This window comes from Zingiber officinale, chromosome 1B (assembly GCF_018446385.1).
Source record: "Zingiber officinale cultivar Zhangliang chromosome 1B, Zo_v1.1, whole genome shotgun sequence".
Classification (NCBI taxonomy): domain Eukaryota; kingdom Viridiplantae; phylum Streptophyta; class Magnoliopsida; order Zingiberales; family Zingiberaceae; genus Zingiber; species Zingiber officinale.
In genome coordinates, this window is record NC_055986.1 from 1645701 (window position 1) to 1664292 (window position 18592).

Consider the following 18592-nt stretch of genomic DNA (forward strand, 5'->3'; position numbering starts at 1 on the left):
AAAGCGTTGGTTCGAAGTGCGTCGCTTCCTCACGCGCAGGACAGAACCAAACCAAAGACTAGCAAAAACAAACCAGGTCGCCTGCAAGCGTGAGGCCCACAAGCTGGGGATTTGCACCCCCCCTGCGCGCGATGATCTCGTGCGTCGCGCCCGGTTTATGGATTTTCGGCTCGAACCCTCCGAAACCACCTGATTTGGGCTCGACCCGCGCATGCGTGTAGGTCCCCTTAACTTTGCTAAGCAAGGATGGAAGAGATTCATATATAAGGTCTTCTAACCTTCTTAGCTTAGCAATGTGAAATTAAATACATTCACATATGTATTACCATAACAACTAAAACCAAGAAAAATACTTTGAATTAAACATAAAACTCAACATCTATTATATTGGCTTATTTTCTATAGTCTTGCTCAGGAGTCCAAAAGAATACAAAATCTTCAATAAGGGGCACTAAACAACTGAAGCAATGTGAATAAATGCAAGGATTATCATCTCAATCTCAACAATAAGCTTCGCAATGAATAAGCCAATAAGGAACTTAGTTCCAACAGTAAATCTTGATGGATTACCATATTTTGATATTAAACAAGTCTCAAATTGAAGAGTTCATGGGCTAAAATACTAGAATCACTTGTATGTATTTTAAAAATTCATGTACACAAAACATGTACTGGAACAAAAAATATTGAGTTTGGTTCATATGCATAATCCAACACTATCTCTCCTTGGCATTTACAATTTAATCTCAATCTACATTAGTCACAAAAAACATGTAAAATAACAAAGCAGCAAGTACTATTTGCAAAGAGAACATGCAAACAAAACACATATATTGGAACGAAGAAAATTGAGTTTGGTTCCTGTGGATACATCCACACTTTTTTTTTCCTTGGCATTTGCAATGTAATCTTAATCCCTACAAGTCACAAAATAATGCAAAATAACTAATGCCAGCAAGTACTCTTTGTAGACAAACTTTGCCTATTCCTATCACGGTAACTACAGAGAAAAGCCAATTTCACATGCAATGAACCTTATTACTAATCTATATTCTTCTCCAATTTGACATTGTTGACCCATGCAAAGGACAACCACCAGACAACCTATCATTTACCAAAGTTTATGATGAATTTCCTATTTTTGTCATCTTACCTTGACTATTATAGACAATACACTTCAAAAATGTTGGTTAATTAAATTGCCCCCTCAAATTCTTAAAACTCTTCTATCGCCTAAGTTTAATGTTGGGTTTACATGCAAGGGGAGAAAGTGGGAGGGAAAGAAGTAGTTTAAGTGAAGGGAAAGAAAAGAAAAGAATTATATTGTCTTATTTCAATGTATTCCAATCATCTAGTTACTTGATCAAATCAAAAGGAAAGAAATTATATAACTCATTTGCTTTTATTGGATGCTTCACCATCATGGGAAGAAACAAAATAGAGGAAGTGGATGACATTAAATTCCCCCTCCTCTCTATTTCCGTCCTTGTTAACAAGAGAAATTCGCAAAAAATCTCTATTTCCGTCCATGCGATCGACGGGGCGTGCACCTTCACCGGCCTTCCCCACCCGAAGTCAACGTCGTAAACTTTGAACGTCGGCGACCCGGCGGCGATAAAAGGCTGTTGCATCCCGATTTCCCGGTACTTTTCCGGCCAGTTATCCATGCCCTCTAGCGGATCATGTTTGAGCCTTTCGATGGTTTCACCGACGAGTCGTGCTGCCGTCGTAAACCCGTCTTCCCCCGCAAGGTCGCCAGCCTTCGCCTCGACGAAGTAGCAGGCGATGCAGTTGCCGAAGTACTCCGTCGGGAGCGGCGGCTGCAACCGATGCCGGCAGTCTCCGGCGAACGCCAAGTAGAGATGCTTTTCCTTGGGGTACCCTCGCGCTCTGACGAGGCAAACCCACGCGTACGCGTAGGTCACCGCGATGGTGGAGCAGTGGAAGGAGTACTTGGACTTGGAGGAGGCCATCTCCTTTAGCCTCCGGAGCTGGTCTGCGTTAATGGTAAAGTTGCCGAGGATCGCGCCCGGCGGAGCCAAATTCATCATTATTGACTCGGTCGACTGCGCATCGACGGCAAAGTTGCTGCAGAACCTGGAGTACACATCGCTCGGATTCGGAATCATGGTCCGGTCGAAGAAGGGCAGCGCCGGCGCCGCCTTGCCTGACCCTGCTGCGGTTCGAGAAGCCCAGGAGGAGATGAATCTGGTGGAGCTGGAGCCGTCACACGCCGAGTGGTGGACGGTCACGGCCACAGCCACGCCTCTGTTGGGAAACAGAGTTACCTGCACGGCCGTCACCGGCCTCCGGCCATTGTCTGGGTCAGCTAGTTGGGGGATCAAGTGAAATAACCTGGCGTACTCGCATCCGGGGCGTCCGGAGAGGTCGTCGAAGTCCCCATCGTGCTCGACGACGGTGAAGGAAACAGAGTCGCCCTCGACGTAGTGTAGCTCGTACTTGTCGTGGCTACCCGGGCGGAGGCGGATCTTGCCGGAGAGTGGGTAAAAGTCCCGGAGAGTGAGGGAGAGGGCGGATTTGAGTGTGGGGAGGAGGGAGTCGAGGAAGTGGCCGGGGGAGTGAGGGAAAGGGTAGAAGAAAAGGCGCTGAACGGGTGCAGCGTAGAGCCATACTATGTCAAAGATGGTGAAAGGGAGAGAGGATTCCGGCACCGACCCCGGTGGAGGAGCGACTTCAGAGCTTTCGAGGACCGTAACTTTGGCAGCCGGCGGCGACATCTTGGAGAAAGAGTTGCAGTTTTGAGTGGCAATGGGAAGTTATTTGATGGTTCTATAGGCTAATGCATAGATAACTTGGTCACAAATGCAAACTCTGCTAGACGGGGAGGCAACAAATTTACAATTTGTAGGTTGTCATTGGGTACTAGAGCAGTGGTTGGTAATATACTTGGTAAAAATTAAGAAGTCTGATAGATACAGTGCATATTATTATTGGTAGACACTTAAGCCAGAGAGACCGACTCTCCATTTTACCATTAGCTAAGAATGTTGATGTGGAAGTAAAATCATAACAGTATTTTTTTTCCCTTCAATAGAATAGTCATATATTTATTATTCATTGATATCACCTCATTACACAATACTTTGTTTTAAGAAATTAAATTACATAATAATATAATCAGTTGGAATCGGAGTTGTCTGAGTAGCAAGATCAAGCAACTGAAGCGATAATATGAATGCTCAGCATTTACTTGACATGCTAAAATGATATCAAAAAAGACACTAAGAATGAAAGGGCTATTATATGATTAACGTATCATAAAGTACTGTTATTATTTATAAAGCAATCAACAAAGGAAGATTCTTTCAAATTAATTTTATGAACTTCTTGAGTGCTTTATCTTCATATTTCTTCCCTTCCCATTTCCAAGAATAAGCAATTATCAACCATCATCATTCCGGAGGAGAGCTGTTTTTCTCACCCCGCTGATACACTCCTCTCCCTGGATTCATCATAAAATATAATTATATTTACACTTATACCCTTTTTCTTATTCCTCATTAACGTTTTTTTATTTACGTTTTTTTTAAATTTTTTTTAGTTTTGTTTTTCAAACTAATTTTTTTATCAGTTTTATTTTTTGAATATTTTTTTATTATATATGTGTAATCTTTGTTTATTTTTTATTATAGATTTTAAGGGTTATTATTTATAAAAATTTAGAAATATAAAAATATAGATGAAAATAAAACTTATATATATATATATATAACAATTAATAGTAAACACATTTATAACTTACAAATAATTTTTTATTCCAACGAACAAATAGTAAACATATTTATAGAAATAAAAAAATACACGAAAATATATAAAAATAGAAATTTTAATGTTTCTAAATTCAATTCTGACATGTTTGATGATGTACCTATTACATGTATAAAGGGTTGGATGCAGATAATTTAAATGAAGAAATATTTTGACATGTGTCAAGGGTTGGAAAGAAGGTATTCTAACATGTGTCATATATTAAGGGTTGGAGGATAAGTAATTTAAAGAGAGAAAGATTTTAACTTGTGTCAAGAGTTGGATGAGACAATTTATAAAATGACTTCATTTTTTTCATTCTTAACGTAACAATCGTGTATCATTTATAGCCTCAATTAAAAGAATAATTAATTTTAAAATTTTAATTTAATTTATCATATCCAATCCTTTTAATTAATTTATCAAATCATCCTCTATGATTTATCATTTATCCAAATTACAACTCTCTCGTTAGTATCATATTTATTGTTCACCAATTGAATTTAAGACATCTCTTCCAAAGCTTATTCGTCTATATTTTTATAAAACTTTCACTTAAAAAATTAACTTATTTAATTTTTTTTTGCATCTAGAATAAAGGTTTTAGAGATTTTGAATGGGAAGTAGCTTGTGTGGTTCCTCTTGCAAGCCTCAAGTGTCAATTTTTTCATGTAAGATCCCACACATTGATTATTTTGCTTCAATATATAATTGTACCTTCCTAACTACATGAAAAAGATGGTGCATGCACGACCCTACACAATTACTATTTTGCTCCAATAATTGTACCTTCCTAACCACTCGGAAAAGATGTAATTAGCTCATGGTTGGTATATACTTTATCATTTCAAGTTTTTATTGTTTAAATCTTTTGGCACTTTCTATGTTTTATGTTATTTTTATAGAGGATCTTGTCTTAAAACTATAGAGATAGTGCACTGAGAAAGGTGACTCTGTTGTTGACTTGGAGAAGACTTTGTTGGGAAGAAACAATGACACCTGTGAATATTCGAAAGAGCAAACAGAACGTTAAGATGAAAATCAGGAAGAGAGTCCTTGCCTTTGACTTTCTGACGTTCAAATCAGTATGGTGGCCGAACGAAAAATGGAGGATAAGAGCAGTAAATTGAATGAGCATAATAATGTGTATTGCATTACTGTATATTGTGTACCTTACCGGCGGAGAGCATCCTCCTTTTTATATCACCTCTCATAACTCCACAATAATGAGATGATAAGAAATATTCAATGTCAGAAGATGTCGATAATGGAATGTGTATAGTCTGAAATTTATACAGTTATCCTCCGATAAATCTTCTGTTTTTCGTATATGAACAGTCTCGTGTAACCTCCTCAATAATGATAGAAGTTATATAGTCACCTTCATAAGAAGGTTTCATTGAGTGCACATGTTGTAACTGAAGAATATTCTCTGACCAATGGTTGTTACTCTCAGACAAGCTGTTGTAATTCTCTAATAATATTGTCGCTTGAATATATCTCGGATGGATCTTTAGCCGACCGATTGTATATTATACGGGTAGATCAATATGTAAGCAGCGTGCCAAGCCCCGTAAGGACGGTTGTACCCTATGTCGCTCGGCTATATGTTGTGACGTTGAAGATCTGATATTGAAGCAACAGGGAGCCAAGTCTCATAGGCCCGACCGGATCCATGACCAACCGGTCATATGCTGGGATATTTGCCATTGAAGGATGGTAAACTAAGTATAATTGAGAGATTCAACCGATACTTTGAGATGCTCGTTCTTATGTTAGGAGGCTTGCATGCACCTAATGTAATATGGGATCTAGAAGTTTGGCCGGGCCTATACTGAGTTTCTTTGCATATCGATCTTGCATAGGAAGTAGATATGCTAATTCCCATAAACCCGATCAGCATTGTGCTTGACCGGTACTAACCTCAACGGTTCGACCAATCATTTAGACGGTCGTCCATATGCTGAGAGCCATACTGCAAGAATGGAAAGTCAGTGCCCATAACTCCGACCGAATATATGACCGACCATCTTTGTGGCATACCCGCCAGCTCTTAAACCCGATCAGATTTTTAGTTGACCACATACATACACGGTGGAGTGCATAAGTAGGTCCTTCGAGTCCGACCGACCCTTAGGTCGGTTGTCCTTGTATTAAATGTTTTAGCACTGGGTGAGCAGTGAAATCCTATTGAGAGTGACACGCTGACTACCACGTCCGTTTGACTTTTACTATCTGATCCTGTCCGAGTCGCTGAATCAACGAACGCTGGGTATGTGGCGCTCTCCGCCGACTGACGTAGATCTCCGGCTACTTGTGCTGACTTTCGGCGAACCTGCAAAGAAGTCGAGCCGGGAAAGGGTTCCCGACGATGACCCTCCGACGCTCAAATCAGGTGGATGAAAAAACAAGAAGGTGGCTTCCAGGATCAGAGATTTTATACCTCCGGTGAAGTCTAAAGGACCTTATATAGAGCTATGGGAGCTTGGTGCACACAACCCGAGGTGTACACGTGTCCTGTACCATATCGCAGCATGGGCTTGTCAGAAGAGCATGTTTGACACCATACTGCTACAGTCTGAGCGTCTCCTTGATGGGACAGCAGAATCCCTCGTCGTACGATACTGAGTATGACCTGGTTCCCGAACATGCCTGTTGTCAGCAACAGGGGTTACTAAGATGACGTACCCGCTGTCCCATACTCTTTGACTTCCTCTTCCCGGATCGGCCATCAAGCCGCTCAGCCAGAATATTCACCTTTGGTCCGGCGTAGGTGGTCGTCCGTCCGGGAAGGTTTAGAGTCGTCGCCCGCTCTGCTCGCATAGTCTGACACCCTGGCCGAGCGGACAACCGCTCGGCCTTCACTTTTGATTTGCAATGCGGCCGAGCGGACTATTCGCTCGGCCATATGATCCGAGCGGACTATCCGCTTGGCCATATGATCTTTTTCCCTTGGAAATTTGGGCTCACGGCCAGATGGTTGCTCTCTCGGGTGAAAATCATTGCCTAGTAATCGGCCTGTCCCGCCCGTTCGCCGAGCCCATGGGGTTGACCCCCGTTTGACTGTTGACCTTGCCCTCATGAGGGCCCCCGACCTTATCACCGGATCACTATCACCTCCCCTTAACTTTGACTAACACATCATCTCTGGGACCACTCGTAACCTCCCGCATCGATAGAATAAATTAATAAATAAATCAACTGCATTATACAAATTATAAATTTATGTCATATTTAATTGCATCTACTTGATCCTTTAAACCTTAAACTAATAATACAAATAAGCCGCATTACAAAATTATAAACTTATTTCATACTTGACTGCATCTTAAGTTTATTAGTTTAAACTTTTCAAGTGTTGAAAAATATAGTTCGAGTGTTTAAATCTAGTTACAAACTATTTTATAAATTAATTTTTCATTTAAAGAACCCAACTGGGGGTATAATTGGAGAAAATAAGATTTGGAGCATCTTTTTCGTAAATTAATGTATGACACCTCTAGTCTGGAAGAAAAAACTTAGGGAAAATAGAGATCTTAGGCATCTTTTATGAGAAGAAATCGGAAGCAAATATTAATGATGACAGGTTTTTTTTAGTAAAAGTGCTAATTAAACAATAATTTGATTCGTTTGTCTTATACTACACTGCTATTTTGCTTCATTAATTGCACCTTGCTATATCTACTGCACTCAAAAATAAGACCTGCAAGGTGCATCAGGCGTCAAGAGTAGTACTGTTTTATTTCTGAATTTCTCCATCTTCAGATTTCTCCCGTCTCCATTTTTCAAGGAACATGGAAACACCAACAATATCATCATGGAGCTTGTAGCCTTGTAGTTTTGTGCTGAAAAGTGTAGAGCATCCATAATGTATCGTCGTTATAACAATCATCATCTCATCACAATATATGAGGTCCATTTCCACATATTTATTATAATAACATATCTCTTTCACTTATATTTCTTTTAACATTAACACTCATTGTTTAAAGTCTCACAGTCCACTCAATCATCTTAAAATTATATCATATTAAATAAATATATTTTAAATATTCAAATTATTATTATTTTTATTTTTAATAATAATACGGATGACTCATATTTTACTAATATTCAGCATAAGAGGAGTGAAAGACATACCAGTTATGTGCGGGGTATCATATCCATGAACAATCGACGGTGTAAAATATGGATGACTCATGTTTTACCAATATTCAGTTGGAAGCGGTTGATATGTACTTCGAGGGGCATAATTCGGATGATTCATAAAATTTCCAAAATTTTGAAAAATTTGTGGAAGAGACGACATATTTGGAAATCGATATGAGTATATGTGGGTATTGATAATTTGGTGGAATTTGTGGATTTTGAGAAAATTAATATTCTTGTGGGTTGTTTGTAGAATTCAAGAAATTTGTAAAAAATGCCCTATTATTTTCATCTATTTCGGATAGAAAATAAGATTGTATGAACTTAATGTTGTGCCAAAAGATGTCCACATATCTCCACAATGGCATGATATTGTCCACTTTGGGTATAAGCCCTCATGGCTTTGCTCTTGGGCTCTACCCAAAAGGCATCATTCCAATGGAGATATCATGCATCCTTTTAATCCCATGATCTTTACTAAATCTTTCCAATGTGGGACTTTGATTGAACCCAACAATCCTCCCCTCAAACGAAGAACCACAATTACTCTGATGGTCCGGGCCTCCCCGCGAGCATCCGGTCACTCTGACCTGCTTTGGGCCTCCCCACAAGCATTCGGCCACCTTGACCTGCTTCGGGACTCACTGCGAGCATCCGGTCACCCTGATCTACTCGTCTCCCTGCGAGTATCTGGTCACCTTGACCTGTTTCAGGCCTCCCGCAAGCATCCAGTCATCCTGACATGCTCCAAGCCTCCCCGCGAGTATCTGGTCACCCTGACCTGCCTCGGGCTTCCCCTCGAGCATCTGGTCACCCTGACCTGCTCCGGGCCCACCCTCAACTTCGTTCAAGGCCACCCCACATGGTATCTGGTACGTACTATGACTCTGATATCATTTGTTGCGCCCAAAGATGTCCACATATCTCCACAATGACATGATATTGTCCACTTTGGGCCTACCCTCATGACCTTGCTCTTGGGCTCTACCCAAAAGACCTCATTCCAATGGAGATATCATGCATCCTTTTAATCCCATGATCTTTAACAAATATTTCCAATGTGAGACTTTGATTGAACCCCCAATACTTAAAAAAAATAAATGAAGAGAATATTAGAGAGTAGAATTGTAGAGTCTGATAAGTTAGAATGAAAATATGTGTACACATTGATGGGTATTTATAGATGTAATTTCGTAGTAGTCGTTAAAAAATAATCATTAAAAAACTAACCATTTTATTTAATTTTTAATTTTAAAATTTATAACTTTTAATAAATAAATTTAAAAACTAAAAAATATATATACACATGAGGCGGAGCTGACCCACGTTTGCGTAAACACGTTCACGTAAAGGGTATTATATAATATCCTTTCTCAATGTTTTTAATAGTAAGCGGGTGTTATAACACCTTTTAATATCTGCATTATATATATGCTTTTAGGAGATAATTTCATGGAGCCTTTGGTTTGGAAGGTTGCTGCATTAAATCAGAAATTTCAAAAATTATAGAAATTATCTGTTTTTTCGTTTTATAAAAATTCAATTCAGGGTACGAATTGCTATGTATTATTAAAAAATATTAATTAATTAATTAATTATATAGATCGAATTTACTTGAAGAATTGAAATTTAATTTTAATAAATTGAATAATGAGTCATTTATCATTTTTCTTAAATTAAATGAGGCTAAGTAGAATTCCTTTATACAAATAAATAACTAACAAAAATGTTAAAGATGTTAAACCCCTGGCAGGGAGTAAAAGTGTTTGATTCCTTCCTTTGTAGGATGGTGCTACTGGCTAAGTAAAAATATTTAATTATATTTCTCAGAAAATTTCATATCTATTTTATCAAAGATAAAAACGGGGAATAAAAGTGTTTGAGAAACAAAACAAGACATTCCGGACATCATGTGTGCCTGCAAATATGGTGCTTGACACCACATGTCTCGAGCGTGCATGACGATCGTGAAGTAGAAATTGCATGGCTCGATGGTCGATTCGTACGCTAGAGCGATGTCCCAAACCAGTTGTTCTGTTACGGGTCAGTTTACTACACCAGTTATAACCATAAAAATGCACCATATGTAGACCTGCAATTTTGCACAAGAGTCGTGCCTGGATAGTTTAAGGAACTTGTATTTAATTCAGAGTCAAACTCATGCCGAGTAATCAATTGTGACAACGAAGCATGTACACCAGTGGCAGCGCCGGTACCATCACAAGGACGGGGCAAAACTCCTCTCAAATTGTGGCAGCAAATTTACTATGGTTAATGATGTTCCACCATACGACAAATAATTAAAATCAATTGTCTCAGATCGTCATGGAGGAATACCAAAAGCAGGGGGGAAATTGGGAAAAGCATTCTGCAGAACCTAAAGTAAGAAACTCATTCAATTTCATTATAGAACTTTTACTGAATAATAAAATGGGAGCCTAGACATGCATGATCCGATAAAGAAATAACAGCATAGAGTTGTTAGTATTAAAAATTTATACGCATAACAGTGAAAATTGAGCCCCAAACTCATGCATCTCCTGCTTCGGTAACGCCAAACCAATCTCCACCCCACCGTCCGCATCCCTGCTCTCTGACACAGACATGGCTCCTATCCATGCGATCGACGGGGCGTGCACCTTCACCGGCCTTCCCCACCCGAAGTCAACGTCGTAAACTTTGAACGTCGGCGACCCGGCGACGATAAAAGGCTGTTGCGTCCTGATTTCCCGGTACTTTTCCGGCCAGTTATCCATGCCCTCTAGCGGATCATGTTTGAGCCTTTCGATGGTTTCACCGACGAGTCGTGCTGCCGTCGTAAACCCGTCTTCCCCCGCAAGGTCGCCAGCCTTCGCCTCGACGAAGTAGCAGGCGATGCAGTTGCCGAAGTACTCCGTCGGGAGCGGCGGCTGCAACCGACGACGGCAGTCTCCGGCGAACGCCAAGTAGAGATGCTTTTCCTTGGGGTATCCTCGCGCTCTGACGAGGCAAACCCACGCGTACGCGTAGGTCACCGCGATGGTGGAGCAGTGGAAGGAGTACTTGGACTTGGAGGAGGTCATCTCCTTTAGCCTCCGGAGCTGGTCTGCGTTAATGGTAAAGTTGCCGAGGATCGCGCCCGGCGGAGCCAAATTCATCATTATTGACTCGGTCGACTGCGCATCGACGGCAAAGTTGCTACAGAACCTGGAGTACACATCGCTCGGATTCGGAATCATGGTCCGGTCGAAGAAGGGCAGCGCCGGCGCCGGCGCCGCCTTGCCTGACCTTGCTGCGGTTCGAGAAGCCCAGGAGGAGATGAATCTGGTGGAGCTGGAGCCGTCACACGCCGAGTGGTGGACGGTCACGGCCACAGCCACGCCTCTGTTGGGAAACAGAGTCACCTGCACGGCCGTCACCGGCCTCCGGCCATTGCCTGGGTCAGCAAGTTGGGGGACCAAGTGAAGTAGCCTGGCGTACTCGCATCCGGGGCGTCCGGAGAGTTCGTCGAAGTCCCCATCGTGCTCGACGACGGTGAAGGAAACAGAGTCGCCCTCGACGTAGTGTAGCTCGTACTTGTCGTGGCTACCCGGGCGGAGGCGGATCTTGCCGGAGAGTGGGTAAAAGTCCCGGAGAGTGAGGGAGAGGGCGGATTTGAGAGTGGGGAGGAGGGAGTCGAGGAAGTGGCCGGGGGAGTGAGGGAAAGGGTAGAAGAAAAGGCGCTGAACGGGTGCAGCGTAGAGCCATACTATGTCAAAGATGGTGAAAGGGAGAGAGGATTCCGGCACCGACCCCGGTGGAGGAGCGACTTCGGAGCTTTCGAGGACCGTAACTTTCGCAGCCGGCGGCGACATCTTGGAGAAAGAGTTGCAGGAAGTTATTTGATGGTTCTAGTGGCTAATGCAGAGATAACTTGGCCACAAATGCAATCTCTGCTAGACGGGGCTGCCTCCTTCCTCACAGATTTACAATTTGTAGCTTGTCATCTGCCACTAGAGCAGCAGTCGAAATCGAAATTAAGAAGTCTGATAGGTACACTGCATATTATTATTGGTAGGCATTTGAGCCATCGAGACCGACTCTCCTCCCTTTTACCATTAGCTGAATGATTAATTAGTTGGATACCGTCAAATTTGGGATGATCGATTCGATCTCAAAAAAAAATTTTATTGATCATCAGGATAAATCGAGAATCGTTCGTAACTTAGATGACAATCTAAATACCCTACCACTATATCATAACTATGGTATTCCATTTTACCATTAGCTGAGAATGTTGATGTGGAGTTAAAATCATAACTGTATTTTTTTTTTCCTTCAATAGAATAGTCATATATTTATTATTCATTGATATCACCTCTTTACACAATACTTTGTTTCAAGAAATTAAATTGCATAAAGATAAATACTTTTTTCATTCTGCACTTCTGCTATGAGAAATTATTAATTTATGAATCAAATGACCTGATCAGGGATGTGATAACGAGACAATGATTCATATTTAAAAGCTATGTCATGTTTCGCTACGAGACACCCTAAACTATACATTTTAGAATTTAAAGTGTTGGATTTTTAATCCTAAATTTTTTAGTTAATTCATTTGCAAATCAGGTTAGAGTACATTTTATTCCAATTTAAATATATAGTTTTTTTTTTACTAATTCAAGTATACAACTCTTGCAAACCCGACTAATCATAGAAGTGGACGGCTCAACCCCATTGATCGGCCATAGGTAAATTCAGAAAGGACAAGTGAGCCCTAGTGTAAAAGGTTCAGACTCCATGCGAACTCAAAAATGCCCAATGTGAAAAATCAAATTTTCATGGTAGGGGGAGCAATCGTTGTCTTATAGCCTTGGCTAAAATACAATTATTGGAGCAAAATAGTCAATATGTGGGGTCATGCACTCCTTTATCTTTTCTGTCCTATGTGCAATATTATAGTTAGTCTTTAGAGGATGACAAACTTATTAAAATGAGTCATAGGGTTAATTTTCGGAGGACATATATTTTTGAAGAAGAAATTAATTCCTCTCATCCCCAGTTAATTTGATGGTCGATGATACAATGGTAAAGGTGGGATCCATGTAGTTCAGGTCAATGACGATGATGATTGCCATCGTAGAAGTCAAGGTCAAAGGGGCAGCTTGTGCGGCCAATGAAGCGATGAAGTTGATTGGGTCTAGATCTGGTTATGAGGATAGCTCTCCGGATTCGGATTCAAGTTCAAATTCATTTTTGCCTTGATCTTCTAGCCTCGACGAAGTCTCGTGAAGCTCAATCAATTTGGTCCACATCTCGAATGCGTTCTTGTAATCTTATAATTGACACAAAACATTATTAGGCAAACCATTAATTAAAATATCTGTTACCCTTGTGTTTGCTTCTGAGTTTTGAGAAAATTATCTCAGTACGATCTAGTTGTCGAAATCGTTGCTTCCAATGAAGCATTCCATCATTTGCCTCCAGGAATTGAAGTAGACTTGATTATACAGCGGAGAGTCGTAGATACTTCTCCCTTCTTGATAAGATGTCAACATTCTTGCAAGAAAGAAAATAACAAACCGATTTCCAAGACTTTCGTCTTGGGATTGATAGTGCTTGAAAAAAAATATTCTAAAAGAAAATAAATTAAAGAAAAGAAAAAGTTTTAAAAATGCTTTGAAAAATGGTTAAGTTATTTCAAAGCTAACAAGGTTCTGATACCAATTGACAGATCGTTTGAAGCGATAGAGGGGAATATCGCTCTTTTTAAAATTATTTTTTCTTTTCAAATCAAAGTTATGCACAGCGAAAAATAAATAGAGAGAGTTTGTTTACTTTGTTCGGAGCCTAGCTCGACTCCTACTCGAATGCTCGCGGTCCTTGACCGCACCGGTGAGCAAACCACTATAACTCTTCTTTCCGAAATTCTTCGGAAAGAAGCAGATCGTACAATGAAGCAAGATAGTAACACTCTACTACCTTGCTTAAATGAATTACAAATACAAGCTTAAAATACATTTTACCGACAACTAAAATGAAGATATAGCTTAGGTCGGCACTTCCGGATGATGTAGCTTGCTGCACAGATGAGAACGAGTCACTTGCAGAACAGGAATTTTTGATCAGAAAGGTTCTACATGGCCTCTGACTTTGAGCCTCAATTTATAGGTATAATGGATGTTCGGTCGACCGATCCCTCTGTTCGGTCGACCGAACAGGCTCCTTCCCTGTTCGTCGAGATTTGTCGTGATCTGCATTTACTGCGCCTTTAATATTAATGGTTCGGTCGACCGATCCTCGGGTTCGGTCGACCGATCAGTGTAGTTTCCTTCTGCATATGATCGTTGCTGATTAAACTGATCTGTGCTGAGTCATCTTGGTTCGGTCGACTGATCCGGCCAAACCTGCACCACAGTATTAAGCAAAGTATCCCTGTAACACAAAGGTGAGCACAGTAATATATAATGCATGAGTATGACAGTTAGGACTGTCTTGATCTCAACTTGGAAACATTCCCGGTTTCTTTAGTTGGATCAGCGACCTTATGTTGTTTCCTTTAGGAACCCGACCTCACTGTCGCTCTTCCAGTTGCATACCTCAACTTACCTGCCAAACATGATCCTCCAGACATGTTTGGTCTTTTGTCTGCTCAGTGTCTAATCGCTTGATCCACTAAGACTTTTTCTGCAATACCATATTAGCCAACAGCAATAATAGTAATACAGAAAACAATGGTAAACATAAACCTAGATTTACCGAGATCCGCTGGTCCGGTCGACCGCGCGCGGTCGACCGGAAACCATTCGATCAACCTTGCTTGGAGTTCACTCCTCCAAGACTTCTCGTTACCTAAAGTTACCACCCCCTAGGATTTACTTTATCTGGTTTCATTCACCTAAGGTTACCACCCCTTAGAATTTTCTCCACTTGGCTTCACTCACCAAAACTCAGTATTCGGCTATCCAGGGATCAAGTCCTCCAGACCTATCCACCTAAATTCCACGACATATCGAGATTTCCCTTACCTAGCCTATAACTAGGACTCAGTATTCGGCTACCCAGGGATCAAGTCCTTCAGACCTATCCACCTACCTTCCACAATATACCGAGATTTCTCTCCTTGCCTAGCCTCCAACTAGGACTTCCCTTGATCAAGTTCTATACTTAAACATACTTAAACATATTTGTCTGACATTAAAACTTTGGAGGTCGATTGCACCAACAATAGTTTTCTAATAAAAATACATGACTGTAATAACGTGACTGTAGTAAAGTGATTAAAATACATGACTGTAATAAAGTGACCTAATTAGCTGAGAGACCTTGAAAGTATGATATATAAATTAATTTTTTTTTAACAAAATAGTTCAATTAAATTAGATATTCAAAATAAATTTAATTTTTAATGATCGGGTTCTATGACCGACCGACCGAATCTATGACCAACTAGTCATATGCCCGGATACTTGTCTTTGAAGGATGGTAAACTAAGTACCGAGAGATTCAACCGGTACTTTGAGATGCTCATTCTTATGTTAGGATGCTTGCATGCACCTGATGTAATATGGGATCTATAAGTTTGGCCGGGCCTATATTGAGTTGCTTTGCATATCAATCTTGCATAGGAAGCAGAGACGCTAAGCCCCGTAAACCCAACCAACATTGTGCTCGATCGGTACTAACCTCAACGGTTCGACCAATCATTTAGTCGGTCGTTCATTTGCTGAGAGCTATACTCCAAGAATGGAAAGTCAGGGCCCATAACTCCGCCCAAATATATGACCGACCATCTTTGTGGCATACCTGCCAACTCTTAAACCCAATCGGATTTTTAGCTGACCGCATACATACAAGGTGGAGTGCATCACTAGGTCCTTCGAATCCGACCAACCCTTAGGTTGGTTGCCCTTATATTGAATGCCTAGCACTAGGTGAGCAGTGAAATCCTATTGAGAGTGACACGCTGGTTACCACGTCTCTTTAACTTTTACTGTCACATCTCATTAACTTTGATTAACACATCATCTCTAGGTCCGCTCGTAACCTCCCATATCAATAGAATAAACTACTATATAAATCAACTGCATTATACAAATTACAAATTTATGTCATATTTAATTGCATCTCAAGTTGATCCTTTCCAACTTAAACTAATAATACAAATAAGCCGCATTATAAAATTACAAACTTAAATTCCATACTTGATTGCATCTTAAGTTTATCAGTTTAAACTTTTCAAGTGTTGAAAAGTATAGTTCAGAGTGTTTAAATCTTGCTACAAGCTGTTTTATAAATTAATTTTCCATTTAAAAAACTCGACTTGGGGTATGATTGGAGAAAATAAGATCTGGAGCATCTTTTTCGTAAATTAATGTATGACACCTCTAGTCTGGAAGAAAAAACTTAGGGAAAACAGAGATCTTAAGCATCTTTTATGAGAAGAAATCGAAGGAGGAAGCAAATATCAATGATGACAGGTTTTTTTAATAAAAGTGCTAATTAAACTATAATTTGATTCGTTTGTCTTATACTACACTGCTATTTTGCTTCATTAATTGCACCTTGCTATATCTACTACACTCAAAAATAAGACCTGCAAGGTGCATCAGGCGTCAAGAGTACTGTTTTCTTTCCGAATTTCTCCATCTTCAGATTTCTTCCCTCTCCATTCTTCAAGGAACATGTTTCCCGTCTCCATTTTCCAAGGAACATGGAAACACCAACAATATCATCATGGAGCTTGTAGTCTTGTAGGCTTGTGCTAAAAGTGTAGAGCATCCATAATGTATCATCGTTATAATATTCATCATCTCATCAAAAAGTATGAGGTTCACTATCACATACTCATTATAACAACATATTTCTTTCACTCACATTCCTTTTAAAACATTAATACTCATTATTTATAAGTCTCACAGTCCACTTAATCATCTTAAAATTATATCATTACATATTAAATAAATATATTTTAAATATTTAAATTATTATTATTATTTTTAATAATAAATATGGATGACTTATGTTTTGCCAATATTCGACATCAGAGGAGTAAAAAATACACCATTTGTGTGTGGGATACTATATCCATGAACAACCGGCGGCGTGAAACACGGATAACTCATGTTTTACCAATATTCAGTTGGAAGCGGTTGATATGAACTTCGAAGGGCATAATTCGGATGATTCATAGAATTTCCAAAACCTTGAAAATTTTGAAGATTTTGTGGAGGAAACGACATATTTGGAAATGGATGTGGGTATATGTGGGTATTGATAATTTGGTGGAATTTATGGATTTTGGAAAGATGAATATTCTTGCTGGTTGTGCTGGTTGTTGGTAGAATTCAAGTTGTAAAAAATGTCCTATTATTTTTATCTGATAGAAAATAAGATTGTAGGAACTTAAAAAAAAATAGATAAAGAGAATATTAGAGAGCGGAATTGGAGAGCCTAGTAAGTTAGAATGGAAATATGTGTATACATTGATGAGTATTTATAGATGGAATTTCGAAGTAGCCATTAAAAAATAACCGTTAAAAAACTAATCATTTTATTTAATTTTAAAGTTTAAAATTTATAACTTTTTAATAAATAAAATTTAAAAACTAAAAAATATACATACACATGGGATGAGTGAGCCCCTAGTTAGCCCACCTCACGTTTGCTTGAATGCGTTCATGTAAAGGGTGTTATATAATATCCTTTCCCAATACTTTTAACAGTAAAAAGGTATTATAACATCCTTTAATATCTACATTGTATTTACACTTAGCAGGTATAACAGGTGGGGTCCATGAAATCCCACTTATCAATGAAATGGTTCATTTTTTGGACCGCACTTTACAGTCCAGAGGATCCAGTCTCAATAATTTCATGGAGTCTTTGGTCTAAAAGGCTGCTGCATTAAGTCAGAAAGTTCAAAAATGATAGAAATTTTTTTTTTTTTTTTTTGACTTTTTATAAAAATTCAATTCAGAGTAGAATTGATATGTTTTATTAAAAAATATTATATATATATATTGAATTTATTTGAAGAATTAAAATTTATTTTTTAATCAATTGAATAGTAATTCATTCATCAATTTTTCTTAAATTAAAGTGAGGGTAAGTAGAATTCCTTTATACAAATAAATAACTAACAAATAAGTTAAAGATGTTAAACCCCTGTCAGGGAGTAAAAGTGTTTGATTCCTTCTTTTATAGGATGGTGCTTCTGGCTAAGTAAAAATATTTCTCAGAAAATTTCATATCTATTTTATCAAAGATAAAAACGGGGAATAAAAGTGTCTGAGAAACAAAACAAGACATTCCGGACATCATGTGTGCCTGCAAATATGGTGCTTGACACCACATATCTCGAGTGTGCATGACGATCGTGAAGTAGAAATGCATGGCTCGATGGTCGATTCGTACCCTAAAGCGATGTCCCAAACCAGTTGTCTACGAGTGCTTCACGGAATCAATTGTGACAACGAAACACACCAGTGGCAGCGCCAGTACCATCATTTTACTATCGTTAATGATGTTCCACCATACGACAAATAATTAAAATCAATTGTCTCAGATCGTCATGGAGGAATACCAAAAGGAGGGGGAAAAGCATTCTGCACAACTTAGACATGCATGATTCGACAAAAAACAATTGATAATCCAGTTAGATTAATTGACTAGGGGTGCATGCATGATCCGATAAAGAACTAACAGCAGAGAG

At 39.4% G+C, this 18592-nt stretch overlaps 2 protein-coding genes across 2 annotated transcripts; both read right to left on the bottom strand.

The window, feature by feature from the left end:
* Window positions 1-733: 733 nt before the first annotated feature.
* LOC121992822 (phenolic glucoside malonyltransferase 1-like) lies at window positions 734-2738 on the bottom strand. Its single transcript, XM_042547413.1, has 2 exons — window positions 1551-2738; window positions 734-751 (listed from the first exon to the last, which is right to left on the bottom strand). The coding sequence occupies exons 1-2, from the start codon at window positions 2736-2738 to the stop codon at window positions 734-736; spliced, it is 1206 nt and encodes a 401-aa protein (XP_042403347.1).
* Window positions 2739-10240: 7502 nt separating this feature from the next.
* On the bottom strand, window positions 10241-11750 carry LOC121992828 (phenolic glucoside malonyltransferase 1-like). The gene is made up of 2 exons (XM_042547427.1): window positions 10419-11750; window positions 10241-10294 (listed from the first exon to the last, which is right to left on the bottom strand). The coding sequence occupies exons 1-2, from the start codon at window positions 11748-11750 to the stop codon at window positions 10241-10243; spliced, it is 1386 nt and encodes a 461-aa protein (XP_042403361.1).
* Between the last annotated feature and the right edge of the window lie 6842 nt (window positions 11751-18592).

Bases quoted from the DNA above. Each gene is read 5' to 3' on its own strand.
- LOC121992822 (XM_042547413.1), bottom strand. From the start codon at position 2,738: ATGTCGCCGCCGGCTGCCAAAGTTACGGTCCTCGAAAGCTCTGAAGTC.
- LOC121992828 (XM_042547427.1), bottom strand. From the start codon at position 11,750: ATGTCGCCGCCGGCTGCGAAAGTTACGGTCCTCGAAAGCTCCGAAGTC. The intron at 10,295-10,418 runs GTATAAATTTTT...TTCTTACTTTAG, and splicing joins CTCAATTTTCACTGTTATGC to GTTCTGCAGAATGCTTTTCC.